The 25,620-nt window shown below is 35.9% G+C and overlaps 1 protein-coding gene across 4 annotated transcripts; it reads right to left on the minus strand.

The window, feature by feature from the left end:
• Positions 1 to 7,525: 7,525 nt before the first annotated feature.
• On the minus strand, positions 7,526 to 25,215 carry LOC132702169 (putative phosphatidate phosphatase). Of its 4 annotated transcripts, none has more exons than XM_060670648.1 (4): positions 25,084 to 25,215; positions 24,841 to 24,928; positions 12,109 to 12,596; positions 7,526 to 7,952 (listed from the first exon to the last, which is right to left on the minus strand). In XM_060670648.1, exons 1-4 carry the CDS (start codon positions 25,165 to 25,167, stop codon positions 7,686 to 7,688), a joined length of 927 nt encoding a protein of 308 aa, XP_060526631.1. In that variant the 5' UTR covers positions 25,168 to 25,215; the 3' UTR covers positions 7,526 to 7,685. The 4 variants fall into 4 exon arrangements, with proteins under 4 accessions (XP_060526631.1, XP_060526648.1, XP_060526639.1 ...); XM_060670665.1 differs by lacking the exon at positions 25,084 to 25,215 and adding an exon at positions 13,416 to 13,669; XM_060670656.1 differs by lacking the exons at positions 24,841 to 24,928; positions 25,084 to 25,215 and adding exons at positions 13,416 to 13,669; positions 15,967 to 16,182.
• Positions 25,216 to 25,620: the final 405 nt, after the last annotated feature.

Genomic DNA, 25,620 nt, shown 5'->3' on the forward strand with positions numbered 1-25,620 from the left:
TAGTATTCGCAAAAAATTGAAAATGGGGTTGATCTTTTCATGAAAATTTACCATAACTAAAAGAGTGCGATTTAGAAGTCAATTTGTTTTACACCAAAATATAGCTCGTGGAGACAGTTAAGCTATTGTACAGGGTGTTCGCGATATACCGTGTATTTATTAAAAAACGTAATAGATGCCCTAAATTTGCGGCAATCGACTTCAGATTCGACAGAGAAATAGAAGTCTGCACTCACATTTAAACCATTAAAGTTGTACTTGAATAAATATCGCAAAGTAGTTTTTTAAAAATTGTGACATTTTTTATTTTCTCCAAAACTATTAACCCTATCGGCAAAATTCTTTAACCAACAGAAGCGGAAGATCCAGTACTATCACTTTTATTTTAAGCATTTTTTTGGTTATATCCAGGGTTTTTCAATTATTGACAAAAATCTAAAAGACAATGTAAATTGTCCTTTTTCAGAGTAAATTATTAGCCCTAAATCAAGATTCTTGAACTAGTCCGCATTTAGAGGAAAAATCCAAATTAAAATCACCCATTCTCGCCCTCAATCTAGACGCCATGACGTCATGTACTATTACGAGATACTGTATAGCTTCAGAAAAGAAGTATTTTCTCGAAAAGCATTTACTCTATTGGAAACATTCATATACCAGGAAACGTGGGAGATTCAGGGCTATCACCTCTATTTCTAATATTGTTTGAATTATATACACGGTTTGTCGTTTATGGGTAAAAAGATCCTAGAAATTCCAGTTATGGATAGAGAGTTTCAGTTTTCGTCTATAATACAGGGTGCGCGAAATATTTGAAAAAATATAATTTTAAAACGCAATTACCAGTAAAAATGTTAATATTTACCAAAGTTAGGACAAGAAACCGCGATGAAATACTTCGCGCCCACCGAATATTTTTCGAAAGCAATCTTGTTTTAAAACATTTCAATTCATTCCACTAAATGTACTCAACTGTAGTGTAAGTGTGTAAATGTAGTTGTGTAAATATTACTACAGACAATACTATTTGCAAATCTTCTAGATTCCTTCTGCATGTTGACGTTTCGCCAATCATGCTCTTGGCGTCTTCAGAGCTTAACTAAAACTGGTTTGTCCACTCGTCCAGTGTTTGCGTCTTTCTAGAATTCTATACTTATAAGCTTTGTTTAATATCTATTCATCTGAAGGTGGTCAGCGTCTTTTCTGAACTAAATAAGATTACAGCTCTGTCTACCAGAGCTAAGCTAGCGATTTGTAATGTGTAGTGGTTCTTCATCTAAAACAGAAAACCTTACATGTCTTTATTATTGCCGGGTATATCTTCTCGTTTTTTGTCTTTAAATCATTTAATAGTTGAGGCAGCATTCCAACAGGTTCAAAGAGGCGTCGTTTCAGGGTAAAATCTTGTTATTGATGATTTCCGGCTTTTTATGCAGGTACATTAGCGAATAACCTTTTCACGTCAAACTCTGCGATCCTAATTATTGCGACAAAGCGCTGCGAATTCTTCACGAACGTTGTGGATCATTTTAGGTGCGGTTTGAGAAGGGGCAGAAGAAATCTAGCCAGCTCGTATGTAGGTGACTTGCGGGAACTTGTGTCTTATCTGCAAATCTTCTTTATGGATTTTTGGTAGTCCACATAGATGCTGTAATGTAGAGTATATGATGTATAAGTATAATTTTTATATTTCACATGAGCCATTTGTTTTTCTTTCTTGGCTTCTTCATAATTTGCCTATTATTATTGTTGATTTTATTTATTATTATCGGTATTATGTCAGCCTTTAGTATTTATATCACACACACAAGCATTGGATAGAGTGTACAAGGTCTGTTTAATCTAGAAGATTTGATCGATTTGATATCTGGAATTTATTAAACATTAAGGAATTAGGGATCTTTAGGGCACGTTAAAGAGTTAAAAACATTATTTTTTCTACTTTTTACAAAACTTCAGGGTTCCTCCTGCGTCGGTTTTTGCTGAGTCGTCAATCATCCTGTTGACTTCTTCAGAGTTTGACTGAAACATCCAGAGTCAAATGCCGTTTACCGCACTTGATGTAGAATATACTATGGACTTATGGTTAGTTAGCCAAATTTAGAGGTATCGAGAAAGCTGATGTTAATTAAATATTCACTGTGAGTGGTACCTGCAGTCGATGCAATGAACATTAATTTGTTGAATATTAAATATGAAGCAAGGATTAATAGCATCCCAGCGACTAAAAAATACTGTATGGAGATTATTTAAACCATTGTACATACATAAATATATATATTTCCTACTCACACAACGGCTACAGGGAACCATTTATTTCTCCGACGTCGCCGAGAACAATTTGTCAAGAATAATTTACAAGCCTCCCGACAGTAATCTCCAGAAAACCGTCGGAAGGTTTTCGCGACCAACAAAAACTCTAATTCAATTTTGACGTAGAACGTATTCGACACAGCGCGGGCCTAGAGCGTGACACGCGTTGCCAAATTAGAAATTCCAGTGTCATCTCAGGGACATAATCCGGCAAATGGATAACAAAAGAAGCTTGCTGCATACGAATTTGATGTAGTCGATACGCAAGTGCCACACAATAATAAATTTGTTGGCCATGTCTATAGACCACCGCAACGGATGGGGTATGGGTCAATTGCTCATGTTCTTAATGCACAAGTTACTATTTCCTGATTTTAATAATAATAACGATTTAATACCCACATTAAATCTAAGTATTCACTTAGAAAAGAATTAAGGGATCGTGTAATTATAAACAAGTCAATTACTCCACTTGAAGAACACTTGGAAAACCCTTCATTTGCTGATGATTTCCTGTGGCTACCTGATCTACAGAAAATGTCGCCCAATGTTGGGAAAAAGGAAGAGTAGCAACCAGAGCCATCAGCGCGAGCATCCGCCTATACAACTACCCTAACGGTATAGTTGTCTGTAAGGGTGGAATTCACCTAAGTCTAGGAATGCTGACGCCGGAGAAGCTGATTCGGCAACGATGCGCTTTTAATATTGTTGTCTATTCATTGTAGTTAGTTAGTGAGATATTTATCGGCCATAGAGCACAAACTATGTTCATCATTTAATAAAAATAACTTTTTAAAAACGCTGTTGTATCGAATAACTTAACTCACATTACAGACAACGCCGAATCTGCCATTCGGTGCTCTTTTCAGAGTGTAAAAGAGCTTTCAACAACAAGTGCATTTTTTCTAGTAAAATCAGGATAACTATGCTTCTTAGCAAATGTCTGTAGTGGATAGGTGCTCTATAAGATGCTATCTAGGGTTTCAGATGGCTGTATTCCAAAAACAAGATTCGTACAAGGTTGGAAAATATCGGAGAATTTAAAATAATATAAAATGTTAGTGTAATGTTAACAAGTTCAAAATTTCATGGAAGGTTCTTAAATTAGACATGGAAAAAGATATTTTTGAGTTTTTGCTGCGTATTTTATGTTATTGAGACAATCGGATTAAGGATTTCACGTTCAGACGATCGGCTGCGCGATCTCTGACAAAAAGTAATCTACGTTTTTTTTTAACAAAAATGAGTAAGGTTTATACATAAAAACCTGTGCATGAACATGTACATAAAAAATTAGTACAAAGTAACAATTTATTTCATTACATTTCTACATAGTATCATTATTAATATACAGAATATGAAATATAATGATAAAGTATCCGTCACTTAAAAACTTGTCACTATCGCTACTGTCGTCACCAAGTTCAATGATCTACTCCGCCACTAATAATTCTCGATAAATATTTTCTTCTTTTATAACCGGTTTTTCACACTTAGACCAGCTTTGTAGTGATATTACGTTTATGGTACCATCACTAAATTTTGTTGCAGTATTATTTCTTCTTCTATGCGCTTTAAACTCAGACCAAATCATCTCAACCCGGTTAAATATACAATGATACGGGGGTAATCTCAAGATTCCATGTCCGTTTTGTTGTGCTATCGAACCTATTTTGTAGTCTTTATTAAAATATTTTATTTTAAAGTTAATTTTTTCGTGTAGCTCTCTTCAAAATATAAATGATTTTCGTACAGAATTTTTTAAATTTCTCACGTTTCGTCCAAATACACCTATTTTGCTCTCAAAATTTTTCAATTGCATTTAAATAATCCACCCTCCATTGCGATTTTTTTTGAGATTCCATTAGCACTTGACGTTTATTAATTGTTTAGAACTGAAAATTCATTTTCCTCAAAAAAGTACGCAACGATTCTTTGGGGCAACTAATGTTTAATTATGTCAGAACTTTTTTATGCAGTTCTTCCAGGGTTAAAACACTATTCACTTTACAAGCGTCGTAATTAGATCTGCGTGTTGCTCTCGAAGTACCAGTATCTTCTCTCACTTTCCTTTTGACTATTCCATTCGCGACAATTTTTCTTTCAGTTGGCTTCGGAACATTGGTCATGTCACTTATTTTTACTGCTACTCCTACTTCCCTTTCTATAAAATATAAATTGAAAACATTCAAAACAATTTGTTTGACGGAACGTCTACTTCATTAAACGGTCTCCACATTTTAAAGTGTTAAAAAACAAGTACCTTCAACAAATGTTTAATTGTAAGATTCCAATAAATATTTATCTGTATTCTATGACGTAACTTTATCTACCGTAAATATAATCTAGTCTTAAAAATGACTGTTGTTGTTTACAAATCGAAGAACTATGTAGAAGATCCAAAAATACAAGAAGAAGAATCGACAGGCACACAAGACAAAAGTGATTATTTTCAAACTTATCTTTGAACTATCCAGTGAAAACAGTCTCGTAGGGTTAAAGCTCGAGAATCAGGTACATAAATACGTACTGACTGGAATTAAACTTAGATTAAACTCTTAAAAACGATACATATTTTCTGATGTTTAAATAAACGCTTCTACTTACTCGAAAATTCCATTTACGTTTCAAATAAAAAATTCAAGTTTCTACAAATATTCGTTACGGTCCATTTCAGGCAAGACCTACTTAATATAGAATAAACATCTGTTGGGATGGGTCTTAACACGGTCCTGCGATGGCCTGCGGTTGAGGTACTATAAAATACTTAAAACGTCAAAGCAATAAATGCACTATATTTTTGGTCGTATTATAATAGGGTTATAAAACTGAAAGATAATTTCAGTATGGGATCAAATTGAAAAATTTGGATCACAAATAGAAAGAAATCTCAATTGAACAATAATAAATAAGCTTTATATTAAAATAAAGAACTGTGGATTTTAATAAAAAAAAAGAATCTATGTGTCTCTTTGTAGGTAAAATTGGACATATTGTTAGACCAAATTATATTTTATCAAAAGTTTTAAGAAATATAAATTAGTAATAATGTTATAAAAAATTGAAAGATAATTTTTTTTGCAAAAAAGGCTTTTTATTTTCCCCGTTTATGGAAACCCCAAATTAGTTAATAAAATTAACATTCCTCGATACAAAAATGTACAGAAATTAATAAGTAGCCAACTTAACACAATTCAAAATAATTTCATACACAATTAATATAATAATATTTTGAGTATCAAGTTCTATGTTATCAAACTTTGAAGTATAAAACATGTCTTGTCTGGGTATTCAACATTGACTATGTGACTTACTTCTATAAGTATGATCTCTAGTTTTAATTTTGACTGAATATGCCTGGAATACATCATAAAATTACAAAAAAAAATATTTGCTTTTAAAGGTTATGCGTTGCTTGTTTTTAGGTAACATTTTATTGAAAATTATTTAAATTTATCCCAATGTTGCTTAACCCTATTCCAGACATACCGTCCAGATTCATACCAGTGAACCCGATTGTATGAGCTTGATAGAGTAGATAGTAGATATATGCATAATTGCTCACGATGGGTTTAATTATTCAGTTTAAACATTCAGCTTCTAATCGCTGAAATTTACATCCACACTCCTCCCACTTTTGCATTGTAGGTAGATCTTTACGGTCTTTTTTGTACCATTTATATGTTTGACAATGTTTGTTTAAGTACAAATACAAAGTATTACCATATAATATTACTTACAAGATTTTAGAGCGGCTATAGGTATAATTAAATTTTTATTGTGGTCAAATATTTTAATTTTCACACCGTATGCCTAAAAGTGACCGTCCAACGGACATTTTATTTAGTATTCACATGATGGATAAAATAAATGGAAACATGTTCTGTAGAAAATCGATGTTGTTAAAATCAAAACCAACCACCATAAAAAGACTTTTAAATCTAAAAAACGCATCCAGTACATAAAAACTGACAAATTCTATTAACAAATGTTTGCTGCAAAAAAAAAATGGACCACCTGTACCTGCACTGTAGTTTGCCCGTTAACAAAACCCAATTTTCGTACTCAATACAATCTAATTACGAACTCAGCCTTAATGAAGATTGACTATCGCAGTTAACTAACACGTAGATTGCAGATAATTCTCGTAATTTTCATCGATTGTTCGGATTTGCGTTCCAACAGCAGCATTGATAACGACTAGTTTGGCCTTAAAACAATAATTTATGCAATTTTTATGGTAAAAACGATTGGCTGATATTCTCTACAATATTAATACCAACAAAATTATTTTTACTGTAGGTCAATCGATTAACGATTAAGCCGGGAATAATAAAGCGTAAATGGTGATTGAAATAATGATAAATATTACAAAATTAGGCGCTGCTATTGTTCATTACAATGATATTATATCAAGACCCCAAGTCATTCGGAAAATGGTTATAAAAGCGCAAGTACATTTCGAACAAATAATTAAGGCTAGTGAATCAATCCCTAAATAGGGATGTAGACAATATGCTGAATAGGCATTTTTGAAGCCAACATAAAAAATAAGACTTGTCATTTCAATCTCTGTTTTAACTAATAAGATCTTGATGCGCCCGTCCTATTCAACAGTTTTCAGTTTGAATATGGATTTTTTTCGGCAACATTTTTAATTAATATACCATTTAACAAAACGAAGATATTTTATAAAATTGAATCAATTTCATAAATTTTCGCCACTTGTGGAGGCACTCAAAATTCTTAGACACGTTCTCATCCGTTCCGCAGCATGTTTCAGAATTAATTAAACGAATTTCAAACGATGAGTTTAAATGCTTTCACATAAGCAGCAGGCACATTGTTGCGAGGTTATTTTTTTTTTTCGCATCCTTTGCTTTGATAGAAATTTACATTATCACTCAGATTAATTAAAAAGTACAGACATATTAAAAAAATTATCACGATTTTCCTATTTACCAAGCTATTTTGAAAATTATGGACATCTCGTCATGCCCTCTTATGGTTTAATGCAGTGCCAGGAGCGCTTTCTACTTAAGAACTAGGACTAATTTGCTTTTCTACATATCTCGCAAAAATGCAATAACCGTACGTTTGGATTTCATATATGTTTTCATCAGCATGAGTCATTTATAAAATACGAATTGCGTTTGACAATCTCCTTAAAGATTTAAAAAAGGAATGCATACAATTATGTCAAGATGAAAAAACATAATGAAATAATTTTATTGAAAACGTCTTTTTACAATAAACGCACTAATATCACAGACCTACAATGTTACTGGAGCTACACCATCTGATCAATTCAAAACTCTATAGGTTTTAAAATCAATAAGTCAGTATAACCTAGTCAATTGAATCTAGAATTTTTAGGCATCGCAGAAATCGGTTCTGGATCTCTCTCGGGTGACAGTTTCAGTCATCACTTCTTTGTATTTATTTTCCGTAACTACGATTACATACATAGCTCCAAGAATTCCAATAACAGTACCAAACAAAACATCCCACCAATGATGTCTTCTGTCGGTAATTCTGGTCAGCGAACAAAGAGAACCCCAAGACACGCAAACGACAATCATAAATATCTTGAAGAAGCTTCCGGTAGTCTTCACTGGTAGCCGAACTTGAATGATATACTGTAACAAATCAATGTTCGATAATTCGAGATAAGATAAAAAGATTTTTTCAAAATACAGAAAAAAATGTTTACCAATTGATAAGAAAAAGCAAATTCGTGTGTGTTATATTAACATGGAAAACCATCCTTATCGTGAGTATGTATAGTACTGTTTCATATACATTTTTTTTTCATTCCTTAATTTTAAAATATAATTGTAAGTATATGTGATATCTTAGAGAATAAAATTGCTGAAATTCGTGCACATGAGAATTTGATTTCACATAAATCCAGCCCCAAATTCCTTAATATCCAAAGAGATGCTGTTAAATTTTTGCTTCTTACAGAAGAAGATATACATATACAGAGTGTTCCTTAATTGTGGACCAGCAAAAAACTGCACAAACTAAGAAACAGGTCTAGATACCTAAATTTGTTTTGAGTGTGTTTGAATCCTTAAATTTTATTAATAAATATTACACGTCCTACACCTGCACGGACATCTTCAGGCCTATAAGGGAAATTTTTAAATAAATAAATAAATAAATAAATACATATATATATATATATATATATATATATATATATATATATATATATATATATATATATATATATATATATATATATATATATATTCTCACGTATTGATTCACGGATGGAAAAATGTGATGACACTATATTCCGGGATATCATCCGTTCGCTCGTTGAACTCCGACTGGAATCCTGCATCCGACTGGAATCCTGCAAATCTTGCATCCGACTGGAAAGTGTTCGAAGTGTTTTCGGAGCGCGAGCATTGAAGATGCCAAGTGAGATTTTGGCGAAACGTCTGCAGGATTCCAGTCGGATGCAAGATTTGCAGGATTCCAGTCGGATGCAGGATTCCAGTCGGAGTTCAACGAGCGAACGGATGATATCCCGGAATATAGTGTCATCATATATATATATATATATATATATATATATATATATATATATATATATATATATATATATATATATATATATATATATATATATATATATATATATATATATATATATATATATATATATATCTTCTTCTTCTTCTTAAAGTGCCGGTCCTCTGTGGACGTTGGCTATCACGTTGGTCCATATTACTTTGTTTACTGCGGATCTGAATAGGGCTGTTGATGTCATTCCAGTCCATGCACGTAGGTTCCGCAGCCACGATATTCGTCTGCGTCCTGCCGATCGTCGACCCTCTATTTTCCCCTGTAAGATGAGTTGGAGTAGGTGGTATTTCTCATTGCGCATAATGTGTCCAAAGTATTCCAGTTTTCTGCGTTTGATGTTTGCTAGGAATTCCATTTCTCCTCCGATGCGCTCAATGACCGTTTTATTTGTCACATGATGTACCCACGAAATTCTGAGGATGCAGCGGTAGCACCACATCTCGAAGGCATCTATACGTTTGCACGAGGCATCGGTAAGGGTCCATGCTTCTGTCCCATAAAGGAGGACCGAGAGAACATAACAGTTCAGGACCCTTATTCTAGTGCGGACGCTGAGGGATAGGTTACAGATTATGTTTCTCATTTTGTTAAATGTGCTTCTTGCTTTTTCGATTCGGCACTTTATTTCTCGAGAGTGGTCCCAATCTTTGTTCAAAGTACAGCCCAGGTATGTAACTGTCTCTGCTGTTTTGATGGCTTCGTTGTTTGCAGTAAACTGTAGGTTTCCAATATCGTTTTTACTGATAATTAATATTTGTGTTTTTTTTACAGTTTATCTTCATACCGTATCCTTCCCTCGGCAGTGTCGGCCACAAGAACGGTATCATCCGCATATCTCAAGTTGTTTATAATTTGACCATTTACTACAAGTCCGTCCTCTGTATCATCCAATGCTTCCTTGAATAGATGTTCTGAATACACGTTAAACAGGAGAGGCGACAGTATGCAGCCCTGGCGCACTCCCCTTCCAACGCTAAATTCTGCTGACGTTGTTTTCTACTCGAACCATAGCCTTTTGTTGTAAGTATAGTTTTGCTAGGATCTCCGTGTCTCTGTTGTCCATTCCTGATTCTCGTAGCATTGCGATGAGCTTATCGTGCCGAACCCTGTCGAAAGCCCTCTCGAAGTCTATGAAATAAGTAAAAACGTCTGTATTGACGTCCCGTGCTCGTTGGATCAGCACTTGTATGGCGAACAAGGCTTCTCTAGTGCCAAGTCCTCTCCTGAAGCCAAACTGATTAGCACTTATGTTCTCGTCGAGTCGTTTGTAAATTCGTGCTTGTATTATATTGAGGAAGGCCTTTAAAGCATGACTCATCAGGCTTATAATTCTGTACTCTGAGCATTTAGTTGCGTTCGCTTTCTTGGGTAGCGGGATAAATGTTGACATCAGCCAATCTTTTGGCAGTTGGCCAGCTACATAGATTTTGTTAAAAAGGGTGGTTATCAGTTTTATTTGTTCGGAGTCCAGTAGCTTCAGGACTTCTCCATGTATTTGATCTGGTCCAGGGCTTTTGTTGTTTTTTAACCTTTTGATAGCTGCTTCCACTTCTTCTTGTGTGATGGTAGGCCCTTCAGTGTTAACCGTTGCAGCCACATTGTCTACGTTTTCCTCTCCAAAGAGTTTCTGCATATATTCTTTCCATCTTGCTAGTTTTTTGTCGACTTCGGTGATGGTGTTTCTGCTGCTTCTTTTATTTTCTTGTGGAGGTTAAAACTATCGTGCTTTGCCTGCAGTATCTCAATTTCAGCACATTTTTCTTGCAGCCACTGTTCCTTGGTCTCTTTGATCTTTCTCAGAACTCTCCGATGCACTTCTCCTTTCTTCCATAAGTTCCAGTATAGCATCCGTCATCCATTCCTGTCTCTTCGCCTGTTTATCCTGCCTCAGCTCTTCTTCCGTGACGGAGACTATGGATGTTTTTATTCTATTCCAAAGGTCTTCTATTTCTGTTCCGTGATTGCTTGTTTGTGAGATATTGCCTAGTTCGTTGTTAATTTTATCTCTGGTTCGCTGTAGTATGTTTTCTTGTTGGAGTTTCCGTACGTTAATGCGTTTTGAGTGCCTTTTTTTGACGATTTTCTTTAATCGGAGTTTAGTGCGTGCCAACAACAGATTGCGATCTGACGGTATGTCTGCGCCTGGGTAGGTTTTACAGGATACAACTGCGTCGCGATATCTTATATATATATATATATATATATATATATATATATATATATATATATATATATATATATATATATATATATATATATATATATATATATATATATATATATATATATATATATATATTAAAATATAAAAAATTATATTGTACCCTACAGTTTATGTTATTAAAAACTATGGTCGACTCATAATTGAAAACGTAATCAACGCATTCAAGGATAGGACTCTTTTTCGCCATGGCGATTTCTAAGCTCTGCCGATGAAGTTTTTTACTCTTTGAAGAAAAACAGTGGACAAAGGATGAGTAGCGAAAGCTGATTTGGTTTAGACCACATCAGCGTCCTTCTACTTTTTCACCCAACTTCGATGTTCGTGAACGCTAATCACAAATTTTACAATCTCCCCAGTGCAAAGAATATGGTCTTAATTAAAAGAAAAACAATTCAAAGGATCTTTAACTGCGATTTGAATTGAAATTAACCTTATTCAAATTTGTGTGGCAAGAGGTATTTTGCCTTTTTTTTATTACCAATTGCCAGGTACAGGTTACAGTTTTTCAGGTAATTATTTTTCTCTTGTGTTTTTCTTATCAAAAATATTAAATATATATATGTCATTAGCGAATCGCGTTGCTGTGTTTTCGTAGAGTTAATTTAATTTGTATCTCAAAAATTAAGACTTTAAGGGCATGCGTTCATATGAAGTTTTTTCACTTAAAATGGAGAAAATTTCGATTTCAAAACGTTTTGTTTTTCTCGAAACGAGAACAATAGACGTGAAGGACTAATCATCAAATTATATTTTAATTAATAATGAGAAAATGCATAATTATTCTATTTTAATAATAAAAAAAAAGAATTGGTATTTAGAAATTTCTTACTTTGATAAATATTGTAATACTATAAATGTTTTAAAAGATACGCTGACAGTCCCATGTCCCAACTATGTGAAATATGTGAATTGGTAAAAACTGAAAGGTGTGCATTCTATCTATACATAATAGAAAATCTTTGAAAACTTACAGCACAGTAAATGGCTATAAACCAGGCTATAGACGAATGTCCGCTTGGAAAGGATCTTGAAGCATCGACCAAATCCATAGTTCCGAATTCATTATTCGTACAGGTAAATGTGTAGATGTATACGCCTTCCGTGCAGTTAACACTAGTATCTGGTTTACAAACGTCAAAAAAGTCGGGCCTGTGTTCTCCGATTATAGATTTCGCTATTTCTGTTATCGCCCCGACTAACACAACACCCAGGACAAAATATTTTGCGAGGTAATAATTTTCGTAGATGAATTCCCATGTTACGATCGCTCTTGCACCTTTTCTTATACAGTGTTGGGTGGTTAATACAAGCGCAATGAGGAAAAGAATTCCGAATGCCAAAAATAAGGGGGTAACCGTGTTGCCTTGATATTTATGAGAGAATAATGGATCTCTACAAAAGAATCCTTGCTCGTGAGTCGGTATGATGCCATAGTAGATGAGCAATAGAATCGTCACACCTGCAATAAAAAAAAGTCGCTAAGCAGGGGTGCATAAAATTAGTATTTTTTATTATATTATTTTGGAATTATATAATAAGAAAAGTTTCCTCAGCTTACGGGCTAGCTTTTTGAATTTTGAAAACTTCAAAATTTTAAATAACTCCGAAATTAGTTTTTCATCACTTACATTTGCAAGAATTTAGAATAAATTAATTGGACTATTAAGGAGTTAACAGAAGAAAACATCGCGACTGCTAGGAATATATGTTTACATTAGAATTATCAAAGATTTAATAATAAGCCAGATCTATGCTGGAACAGGTACATTAAGCGTAGTATCAACTGATTTTCTTATCGTCGTATATCACACGGGAACGTGTCTGTGTCTGCTCTGTTAATTCCGGTAAGGCGATTTACAGAGGTTACAGAAAATCTTTCATCATAGGCATAACATATTTTGTTAGTAGCTCATGTTGAGAATTTTGCCAAATGAATAAGTTGAATAACGATTAAACGCCCAAAGTAAAAAAATTAAACAAATGGCATAATTTTTAAAATGCAGCTTGTTAAACTTTTAGAATACCTAACAATCCAGTTTTATTCATATTTTTACATTAACCGATACAAAATTTAATTAAAACAGCTTCTCTTATTGTTCGTATTTAACATCACTAAAGTAAAAATGAAAAGTAAAACTAATTAGGGATATTTTTGATATATATAATTAAATTAATTTAATTAAAATATAAATGGTTATACACTTAAGTTTGGTTAGTACTAACTTTATTTTGTTGACTACGTTCTGTAGAGAGATAATAAATATAAAATGAATCTTACTTATAACGGTGGCTATAATATTTATAATGTATTTTGCCGGATATGGGGGAATCAAACATTGTTTTATGGATTCCTTTGTGATGTTGCCTTCGTCATCCATTATTCTAAAACTAATTGCGTCAACGGGCAAATTTTGCGGATAAGTAGAATTCATGGTTTTTTTCTCCCTTTCACTGCCTCTTGTCGTCAACAAAACTACTATCTACCATGCGCTTAGGTAAAATTCTTCAGATATCGTCGAGTTGAGTAATCATCTGTAACAATAAAATTTACTTCCTTAGAAATGAGAAAATCGAACTCGATTTGAACGAAAAAAAGAGAAGCATAAATAAATATCTAAATGCAACGGAAATCAATTTCTCATTTTCATTGTATAAAGTCAATTTTTGATAACCAAAACTAAAACGATAGAAGGCAACCACCCCGACGTATAAATAAATACAAAAATATTTAAGGACAAATCGGTAAATGTGGCAATAACATTTAAGGTTATGTGGGTATCCAAGTATAGTATTTTTCACGTTCTAAGAAAATGGGGACTTGACAACCTAAATACATATAAAATTCATTAGGACACAGAATTCTTAAATTAAAAAATGTGAATATAAAAAGAGTAGCTCTGAAGCTCTTATAAAAAACTGGGGTTTATAAACCCCTGTTGGAAATTTACTCACTACTTACATTTTTTGACTTATCTGTAATATTTAAAAAAATATTTACCAAATAGTAGCATCTACTACTACAAATCTTAGTTGGCTTATGTCAAGCAGTTTTTGTTTAGTACTTCTTGAAGTTGAAAAGTTATATACGTCGTTCAAATAATTCTTTCCAGTTTGACAAGTGAAGTGAAATTGATGTTTAAGTGTTGGTTATTCTTTTGTGTGAATTAGTTCGGTAAGTCAATACTTAGCAACTTCGTAACGACAAGATAAATCGAGTACTTCATTTAAGCAAGACGAGTGCTTGAGAACTTTGCTAGAAGAGGAACGAAGTATGCATTATGTGGTCAATTTACTATATGTTAATCATTCAACATTTAGAATGGTTAGAAGATTTAGGGAAATCAAAACACACCCTAGAAAACGTGGTGAGAACGGGAAGTCAAATTGAGAAACGCTTTTCGACCACAACTATTATGAAACAGAAAATGTGCTAGTAGTACTAAGTAATCTACTCGAACTGCTACAAATGTATGGATTTTTGCCTTAACCGTCGGGAGAAAATTATAAGAAGTCAGACTGGCTATATATTAGCACTGGCATCGCAGTGTTATGCACCTCCGCTTGCTGCAGATAACAGAGCACGCAGATTAAGCTTCGTTAGAGATCACGCACACTGGAATGTTAAGTAACGAATATAAGATTTATATTAGCTCGAGTAGATACTACGCGTTATTGAAGTTATTTTTTGTAATTTGGAAAATTTCTTTGTTTGCAAAGTTAATTGGATTTCTATAATTGTTAAGTTTTTGTACCTAATGGTCTTAGTTTGTATAGTTCCCCGAACTTTAATTCAATTTTTTTTTGGTGCAACATTGTTTACTGGTTTTTATTTATGATATACTAACAATAAATTAAATTAAACGTGCAAAGTCAAAGACTGTTATAGAATTATAAAAGTAGATTATTTATTTTTCAATGCTTCGGAAAAATATAAAAAAACCGCGTTTCTAAGTAACTTTCCTTGTAGAGAAAGCTCATTTTAAGTTTTATAAATAATTTCGATAATTACCTGAAGGAAAAAGAACTTAAAAGAAATAAAAAAAGTAACCAAAAAAGGTCCACATCAAGTGATACTGAAACGTGCAGCTTTCGAAGAATTTTGCCGATCTTGCTATGAACATGAAGATAAGCTTTAATTTATAATCGAAATTGTGTAGTCAAGAAACTACCGTCTTAATACTTAAAAAAAAATTCTGCTCTTTCCATTTTCGGAGCTATCACTTGAGAAAATTCTTTAACTGTGATTTGATCGCGAAAACCGAGTATGCGATCAAATGCCGTAATGGGAAAGCCCCTAGTGCTTGAATATTTCCAGGTATCCTTTGTGGGCGCACTGTATAATTAACTACATGAATTTACTCCTTTCGATATCTGTCTATTATTGCATTGTCAGACTTCTGTTTGGTTTTATTATTACGTACGCAAAAAAAAATTAGTAGCAAAAATGTGGTTAAAAAAAGTACATGCCTTTTTTTGCAGTTTTGTAATATGTATATGAAGTAAATTACCTTCATCCTTTGATTATTACATACATATGAACTATTATAACTAAACATCCGATTTTGCTGTTATCAACGAATGTCAACAATTTAGGTCACCTTTCGTACTCGTATCGACGAACTTTTCTTATCAGAACTTTGCATTTAGACGAGAGTTTAACTGAGCGTTTCATCTTATCGACAGAATAGATTTAAGTTGGAAATTACGCGGTGTCCTTAAAAACTATCCGAAAACTGCACAACAATTCATTCGCACTATACAAAAAAAAACTGTTAAAAATATCGATAAATTTGTGTCTTTGATTTTTTAGTCTCCAAATAGCCACATACCTTGCAAACATTAACCCAGGAGCTTGTTTAGACGCGAGCACTGAACAATTCTGCAACAGGTACCTCTACTGTTGTCGCCAAACCAAGATCTTAGTTTTTAAAGTATACGATGGTTATCTTATTTATTTTACGCAAAAAAGAATTAACTGAAGTTACGATTGTTCGATTTTACGACACTGAGATAACATTTTACAAAGAAGTAAAAACGCTAGCTTATAGTTCTCGTCGTTAAAATAAACAAATAAAAATATGTCTGTAATTATTTCGGTAATTTGGCCAGTGACGAACTATAGTCAAACAAACACATTAGCGATTTCCACCGATTGTCGTTGTTTCTGTTAAAAGATTGAATTATTGCTGAAATGTGTAAAAATTTGTTGCATAAGGGTAAGCAAAAAATAATTTTCTACACGCTTTTTAGGTATAATTTGTAGCAGGTAAAAAAAAATGCAAGAGAGCGTTTATTTTTGCAATTTTAAAAAGTTTAAATGAGATGATTTATTTTACTTGATAATTATTTTGACATTTCAAACTTGTTGGTTAAATGTAATTAAAAAAAAAAACACGCATACACAGACACACATGCTTAGGCTCCGAGAGTATCAGCGAAAAAATAATTAAATTAGTTGAGGATTAATAATTTTATATAAACATTTGGCTAATTATTTTTATTAACTACCAATACACCTAGATATTTACCATAATGCAAACGTAAGATTTGTAAATATTTTATCTCTTCTTCGTTTTCGTTCGACTATTTTTAGAAGTTTCGTGTATAATTATTATTATTTTATGAATATGAATGACGATCTGAAAAATCTCTCTGTTGATAGGAAAAAAACTAAAGCCATTCTCTCTCTTTCTCTTCTCAAATATTTTTTGGAATTTGGATTTTGCTGTGTGTTTTCTGTTGTCTGTAAACAAAAATGATGGATATTGTTATGATATTATTTTGTTTTAATTATAATTGCCTGTAATCTTTGTTTAATAAAATCCTGTTCGATATTTTTCTAACATTATAATTTGCAAGTATTGTAAAAAAATTACTGCTGGAAAAGACTGATCTTGTGAAACATTTTTTGTTTTGTTAATTTTCAATTTTTGCTCAATTTTTATTTTTTACCTAATAAAGACGAATATCATATAAGCTCGGTGAAGATCAGCTGAGTTGTTAACTTAACCGAGCATGTAACAAGACAATGTAAACCTAATTTAGAATATATGTGTATATGCAGGTATTAATTTTGTTTTAAACATTCAATAATTTTAACATTTTTTTGAATCTAATGCCAAAGAAAGGTCAATCCAGCTAGCTGTTATTTCGAAAACAAATTTTAATCTGTTTTTAATTTTTCAAAATTGTCGCGGATAATTGAAAATCTACCCATTCTAAAGGAGACTTCTCGAGATCCCAAAAAATTCTGAAGTAACCGAGTTAATGATAGCTACAGGACCGGCAAAATTAATAATAATGTCACCGTGCTTTTTCCAAGAACAAGCCGGCGATTATCCAATTTACTACTATGAATGAGTCATAAGACAACTTTTTGAGCGTTCGTTGAAAACAAACGTGCGTAAAATTGCCTTAAATTGTCGTGATTCATTGATGCCGCTACAACCTCACGCACGGACTTGGTGATTGTTCTAATGATTTGCTTATATTTTGCGATCGGTTTAACAATATACACTGTAGAACAATATAATCCGTTTGAAACATTGCTTGTCGATTTTACCAGTTTTTAAAGTACGCTCGCTTAAAGCAGACGGGTATACTATACAGGGTGTCCTACGATACGACTAAGGTACAATGAAGAATACGCCTATATTCACTTTGTTTACGGATTGTATAATGGAAACGCACGATCGGCAATTGATAAACGTGGTGGACCCTTTCGCACTCGTAGATTGCCTTGTAGAACTGTGTTTAGCAATGCTTGAAAGAAACAGGCAAAATTCCTACAGCTACTTTTGAACGTCTCGTTCAACATTGGGTATCTTATTTTCAAGAGAGATAGATTTTCGGTGAATATTTGGTGTGGCATTATTGATGACCGCCTTATTGGTCCGCTTATATTAGGTTTCATTGAAAATGATCTTCCAATATTACTGGATGATGTTCCTCTTCATGTAAGAGAACGAATGTGGATTCAGCACGATGCTTGCCAAGTAACAAAATTTCTTAATCTAAATTGCACAAACCGGTGGAATGGAAGAGGTTCAGCAGTTCCTTGGAAAGCAAGGTCACCTTAAGCCCGCCGAAGCCTGTCCCAAGCCAGGTTGCAAAATGGTCAGGCATAGAGGAGTACCAACCTCTATAAAAAACCAGGGTTCAGCTGGCCCGATAGCACCCCGTAAGGGCCCCGGGAATACAGGTCCCCAAGCCAAGGTGTAAGGCAACGTGCCGAAGGCTGAATGGCCGCCGGGGTATATTGCGGTCTCCAACGTTCCTCTGGGGGCACCAGGCGATACCCCCTCACTTACTTGGGCATGCGGGGCTCTGCTCAAGCGGACCTTTTGTAAATCCCTAGCTACTCGTGGGAACAGTATGTCAGATTGCTCTAAATACACCCCCCTAGAAGAGAAGCCCAACAAGGGCAAAGCTCCAAAATAAACCAAACAAAACGGGGATCCAAAGTCCGTCAAGCCCGGAACCTCATCCACTCAAAAAGGCCGAAATACTGCTGAAGGTCAACAGGCTAGCGAGTCACGACCCTCAACAAGTAAAGGCAAAAAGAGAATAAACTCAACCCAGGAGGCAGACTCGATGACGGAGCAGGAGATTAGGCTCTTCCGTCTGTCGGGCAAGTCCACCGCTAGGATTAAGAAACTGCAGGAGGAAGGAAAATCCTATACTGACGCAAAAAGGTCAGTAATAAAGGAGAATTTCACCAGAGCAGGCGCGGGGAGACTCGCAGAAAACAAAGATAAGGACACTAAGGGAAAGTCCCAGAAGCGTCCTATCTCGGAAGGCAATACGCCAGACAAACAGCTCCAAAAGAAGGCCAAGACCGCCTCCCAGAAACCTGCTCAAGCAAAGGCGGGAGGGGTAACCTTCAAGGAGGCACTGACGGTGGTAAAAATTGCTGTGGTATCAGAGTGGTATCCACAGGAACAGCTCGGGCCAGAACAACTCAAGGCTACACAGAAGTCCGTCATGGATACATAAGAGGAAGTCCCGGCCGACGGGCCACAAGTGCGACTGCACAAGTGCATGCACCGGCCGGGATATCTCGTGCACACATGCGCGGTTCCTGCAAGCGCCCAACACTAAAGCCGTGGGAAGGAGCAGCGCTAAAAGTGCTGGAGGGGAAAGAAATCCCCAAACCACATGATTGCAACTTGTTCGTTCCGAACGAAGATGGGGAAGCACTATCCAAGGAAAGGATCCTAAAAAGGCTACAGGTGGGAAATCCGGGACTGAAGACAAACTTGTGGACAGTCTTCGGGAAATTCCCACCGAAAAAGGCCATATCTGGACCTTTTCAATGGATAAGGAGTCCTTTGAGGACCTTAAAAAGATAGACATGCTACCCTTCTTTGGCATAGGAAGAATTAAGCTCAGCGCCAAGGAAGGTGGTGATCCAGGAAAGGCCAAGGCAGAGGACCAAGTCCAAAAGCCTGAAGAGCTCCACACTCTAGGAAGTGGCACGGAAGAACCGGTTGCGTCGCAAGGCGTCGGCCCCCCGAAAAGGACGCAGGTCCCTGAGGGGGGCGAAGCGCCCATGGAGACGGAGGCTGGGGGTGCCTCCTCGAGTCAGGAGCCTTCAACCTATTAGAGGAGAACCTCAGGTTACTGCAGGCAATTCTGCAGCATGCAAAGGCCGCTTCGGCCGTGCTATGTAGCAGATTTGAACAGGAAGGCATTGGTATTGCCCTACTGCAGGAACCTTGGCTTATAGATGGGAAAATAGCAAGCATTAAACCATCACAAGATAAGATATTGTACGATAGGTCAGCTGTTAGACCTCGTTCATGCATCATTCATGACAACAGGTTAAACTGTGTACTTATCCCAGGGCTCTGCTCTGGCGATTTTGTCACAGCAATCCTATCACCATCCACGGGGAAAAGGGGACAAAGCTGCTCGGCCTACTTCCCTGGAGAGGAGAAATCGTGCCCCCGCAGATTCTGGAGGATGTTATATCCTACTGCGAGGAGCAGAAACTTCAGCTTATATTAGGTTGCTACGCCAATGCACACCAAACAATGTGGGGAAGCACTGGCATCAACGGTAGAGGTGAGTCCTTACTACAGTTTGTACTAAATAAAGGGTTAAACATAGCCAACATAGGCAATGAACCAAGGAAGCCCTAGATGTAACCTTCAGTTCTAACAGGGCAATCGACATGATCCACAACTGGAGAGTGTCTGGGGAACTTTCATCCTCCGATTACAGGCACATCAGGTTCGACATAAAAATCCCCACACGGAAATTAATACTGTTCAGGAACCCCCGAGATACAAATTGGGAAGGATACTCAACATCCCTCAATGAAGATCTACAGGGGATGACGGTGGAGGTCAGAAGTGTGGGGAACATAGAAAATTCAGTAGAGCTGCTAAGCAAAGCGTTAACCGAAGCATATAAGCACAACTGTCCAAAAAAAACTGGAAACAAAAAGGAACAGGAAGCTCGGGAAACTGAGAAGTACCGTGAGAAGGCTGTTTAACAAAGCCAAAGTAAACCAAGACTGGGACCTATATAGTCAAAGTTAACAGAGTATAATAAAGAAATACGGAAGGGTAAACGGGACTCTTTGGAGGAGGTTTTGCGAACAGGTGAACGAGATTCCCATTTGCTCAAGAATCCACAAATTCCTTTCAAAAGACAACACAAACAACGCTGTCGAACTACTTAAAAAGGAGGACAACACCTACGCAAAAACAGTCCAAGAAAGTCTAAAGGTGCTGATGGAAGCTCACTTTCCTACAGCGATTCCATTAAGGGACATAGGGGACTCACAGCCGACTACGAAAGGTCTCCTAGACCGGGAAGGCGAGAGTGGGAATAAGTTAAAGAAGCAGTAACACCCACAAGGATCAGATGGGCCATTAACCAATTTAAACCATTCAAATCTCCAGGAATGGATGAAATATACCCTATATTACTGCAAAAAGGGCAGGCAATCATACTACCCCATCTTTGCAGAATATACAGGGGTTGCCTAGCGTGGGGAGTAGTACCCAAGTCATGGCAACAGGTAAGGGTCCTATACTTGCCAAAAGTAGGCAGGACAATGGACCGCACTCCAAAGGCACATAGACCTAAGACGCAAGTCTATCCTCATTTATGCTGAAAACCCTGGAAAAGCTACTGGATAGGTATCTCAGGGACAACGTAATACAGAATTTCCCGCCAAGCGAGCGGCAATACGCTTACCAACCGGGAAAATCAACGGATCTAGCTCTGGATGACCTAAATAGGGTGCTCTCCAAGACACTGGAAGACAAGAAGATAGCTGTGGCAACCTTACTAGATATAGAAGGGGCGTTCAACCAGGCCTCAACAAACTCGATCACAAAAGCCTTGGAAAGAAGAAGAGCTCCAAAAACGCTGTGCAAATAGGTAAAAAACAGTCTAAGGAACCGGGCCATAATATGCACACAAGGACAGTCCACCATAAAGGCAGCAGTGGGGAGGGGATGCCCACAAGGGGGAGTACTCTCTCCTCTTCTATGGGCCATATTGGTGGATGACCTATTGCAAAAACTCTCTGCAGAAGGCTTCTACTGCCTAGGATATGCAGACGACGTAGTGATTGTGGTACGAGGAAAATTTACCAATACCCTGTCAGAGATAAGTCAGGAGGCTATTAAAATCGTGGAAAACTGGTGCCAAAACGAGCGGAGAATCCTCACAGGACTGAAGCCACCGGTGGTAGATGGAACAAGGCTACACTTCTCCAGGGAGCTAAAATATTTAGGAGTCATATTTGACCAAAAACTTACCTGGAGAGCGCACATTCAAAAGATCACGCTTAGGGCAACAATTGCACTAGGTAGATGAAGAAGAATGTGCGGAAAGAACTGGGGCTTAAACCCAAAAATGACACTTTGGTTGTATCTAGCAGTAGTGAGACCAATGTTACGTATGGGGCAATGGGGTGGACAAGAACCATGCAGGGGGAGGCGATAAGGCGGCTGAGTAGCATGCAAAGACTAGCGAGTCTGTGCGCTACGGGGGCCATGAGCACAAGGTCTTACTTAACATTCCACCAATACAGATCTATATACAAGGGGAAGCAAGATCCGCAGTATATAGATTACTGCAAGGCCAGTCCCCAATAATTGGTGGAGATAGCACGAAACATAACAAGCTTTACTTGGAGCGGACAATGTCCTAGGGCTGCCTACGGACAGCACAACACCTAAGTATTGCTTCGTTAACCACTGCAGGACTCAAATCCCTGCCAGAGAAGACTGGGAAAACGGGCCACCAATCAAAGCAGAAATAACCTGGTATGCTGATAGCTCAAAAACTCAAGAAGGTGTAGGCGCCGGTGTATATGAACCCAGGACGAAAAGGAAAATTCTATTCCAATGGGTAAGCTAGCAACAGTGTTCCAAGCAGAGATCACTGCACTAGAACACTGTGCAAGAGAAATAAAAGCGAGGCAGATCCGTAACAAATCAATTTCAATTTACACCGATATTCAAGCAGCTATAAAGGCCCTGCAATCTAATAAAATAACATCCAAGTTAGTTCTGGACTGCCATAAGGCATTAAACGAGATAGCAAGCCGGAACAAAGTTACTCTATCATGGGTACCGGGGCACGGAGGGAATAAAGGTAATGAAGGCGCAGACGACGCAGCCCGCGAAGGGTCGTCAATGCGCCTGATTGGACCAGAACCCTTTTGTGGGGTGGCCAAACCCGTTGCAAAAACAGTCATTATGGATTGGATGGACTAAGAATACCGACGATGGTGGAGGGACATGCCGGGGGCAAAGACAGAATTCCTAAGGAGCCCATCGGCCAATTTTACAACGGACCTACTAAGCTACAATAGAAAAGCCGTAAGAATAATGGTAGGTCTGCTGACGGGCCACTGCAGGCTTAAGAGGCATCTAAGCCTGATCGAAGTGGAAGAAAACATAGAATGTAGATTCAGTCAGGAAGAGGAGGAAACAGCCGCACAATTACTGTGCCACTGCGAAGGCCTAGCGAGAGTGCGTTTCCATCTGCTGGGCGATACCAAACCGGAGGCAGAGAGCTATACGAGGGAGCTATTATCGAAGTTGTGGAGTCTGGTTAGAGAGACGAACCTGGATAAAGCCCTATAGCAATAGATCCTCTGGGTCGTAGTGATGGACAGGCTGACTGCTAGCTCTTCCAACTGTTAATCTAATCTAATCTAAGGTCACCTTACCTTTATCCCTTAGATTACTTTTATGGAGAAGAATGAAAATTTTAGTTTATGCAGAAATTATTAAAAACAGAGAACAACTGGCATCTAGAATTATGGATACCGCAGAATCTATTCGCGCTGATCCTGAGACTTTCAGCAGCAATTCTAAGAAGAGAAGACTATGTATACAGTAAAGTATAAATAAATAATAAATTAAAAAAAAGGCACTTCTTTTAAATGGTCTTTAAAAAATTTACAAATTGAAATCAAAATTTTATATTAGATAAGTAATAAGTAATAACCGGAATTAAACTTTAAATTGACAAGTTTTAAGCTTACAATGGAAAAACGAAACTATCTATTACACAAATAAAGGTACTGAAGTAAAAAGAAAACTGTCAAATAAATGCGTGACAAATGAAAATATTTAATACATCCATTACTTTACACAGTAATATAAGTTGTGTGTCAAACTTTCTTCATAAGCGAGACTGTCCGTAAATTGACCCACAAGATAAAATTTATCAAAAATAAATATCTATTATCTATATATTATCTAATTTATTAGACCAAAAAATTTCGAAATTACGTTCGCGTAAACCATGGTACATTACACACATATTGATATACCGGGTTTCCAAAAAATCTGGTAATTAATCTCTAGAACCACAAATTTCAAAAAATATTCGGTACATCTTTGTATATGATGACACTTCGCAGGCGACATAAATTTAAATACACAATATTTTCAATTTTTTACTCCAGTCGTTGTAAGAAGACTTATATTGGATTACATCTCGAAAAAACTAATCGTTTAGCAAAATAGTAAATCGGTTAAGTTAGAATCTGGGGTATTCTGTACTTGGCCTCTTCTCTCTGTAACTCTATTGTTTTTAAAGATAAATAAATTAATTATGGTTAATATTATTTAATTATTAATATTCTTTTCTGAGTACCTTTTCCGCGGTTCTATACAAGATAATACCATACCTGATTTGAGAATAAAAATAAATAATTCGAATAATTTCTAAGAATTTTATGCATTTTTGTTATTTATGAAAGATATTGGTTCATCTATTTTGGCACCTTTCGTTGTAAATATTAGAATATTTGTTTTTTCATTAAATACTACCTTACATTTTATAGTCCAATTGTGTGAACCTTTTATCTGCTGCTATCGTATCTGCTTTTGTTAGAACAGTCGAGGTCTTATATCGTATCGTTAGTATCTCTGGTATAATATAAATACTCATATTCAAGAAATAATTAGTTACTTATTATTATTATTATTATTTATTTTATTATTTTTATTGTTATACCTACTTCTAATTATTTTATATAGAAAGTGTATAGAACAACTTTTTAAATTGCCTAAAATACACATAACTTATTTTAGAGAACCACCGCAATATTTTTTTATTAATGTTTCATACATTTCTGTTGTAATCTATATTTAGAAAACAAACATGTGCCTGGACTAGATTAGGTATAATATCCCAAGATAAACGGACCATTCTATACTTACCTAAAACGGCCAAAATAAAATTGAAGACATTTGGAAAACTTCTTATAGTACTTAATCTAAGCTGATGAGTGACTCTTCTGGAATCGTCCTAAAAACACAATACTTGTGAGAATGACAAAAATCCGACCAAATGGCTTCGTTATTTTATATAACAAATTTTAATTTCTTTTGAAAACGCTCTTGAACTACCAAAGGAAAAACGATTTCTCTCTAGTTTTATTAAATAAACAAAAAAGTGCTCACCAAAAGGTTTAAGCGTACGATCCCGTCTGTTCCATTTTCTCTCTCGGTTTCCTGCGTAACACGGGCATGAATGTTTGTAGACATTGCAAAAAATATAAAATATCAAACGAAGGCAATCTTATAGACTATATGAAATCGATAGTGGCATAGATTGACATACGCAGGTACTTGATACGACTGAGATATGGTTTCGAGATAACTGCCATTTGCGGAGAATTGAAAATTGTTCCTTGTGAATGTGGTGGGTTGTATATTGAAGAGATCAAATGTCCTCAAAATGTACTCGAAAAATATGAAAAACGTACAAGGAAGAGCGAATCATATAGATCTTAGAGAAGCGGTTGGCTTAAACAACTTTCCATAAAATAGTCAGAGACCCGTGTTACCCACTGAAAGAAACACAAATTTAAAAGTCCTGTTTTATTATAAGAAACTCCCAATAAAGCGCTCCAGGGTTGGTATCCTTAGCAATTGACAACTTCATGATTAACTGCAGCCAGCGCGGTCCTACACGAACGAATTTTATATACGAGGGCA

This window comes from Cylas formicarius, unplaced genomic scaffold, assembly GCF_029955315.1.
Source record: "Cylas formicarius isolate icCylForm1 unplaced genomic scaffold, icCylForm1.1 PGA_scaffold_10__41_contigs__length_53128322, whole genome shotgun sequence".
NCBI classification, from domain to species: domain Eukaryota; kingdom Metazoa; phylum Arthropoda; class Insecta; order Coleoptera; family Brentidae; genus Cylas; species Cylas formicarius.

Excerpts from the sequence above, each read along its gene's own strand:
- LOC132702169 (XM_060670648.1), bottom strand. The coding sequence starts at position 25,167 with ATGTCTACAAACATTCATGCCCGTGTTACGCAGGAAACCGAGAGAGAA. Across the intron at positions 24,929-25,083 it reads TCGTACGCTTAAACCTTTTG|GACGATTCCAGAAGAGTCAC; the intron begins GTGAGCACTTTT and ends TTGTGTTTTTAG. Across the intron at positions 7,953-12,108 it reads TTATAGCCATTTACTGTGCT|TATATCATTCAAGTTCGGCT; the intron begins GTAAGTTTTCAA and ends GATTTGTTACAG.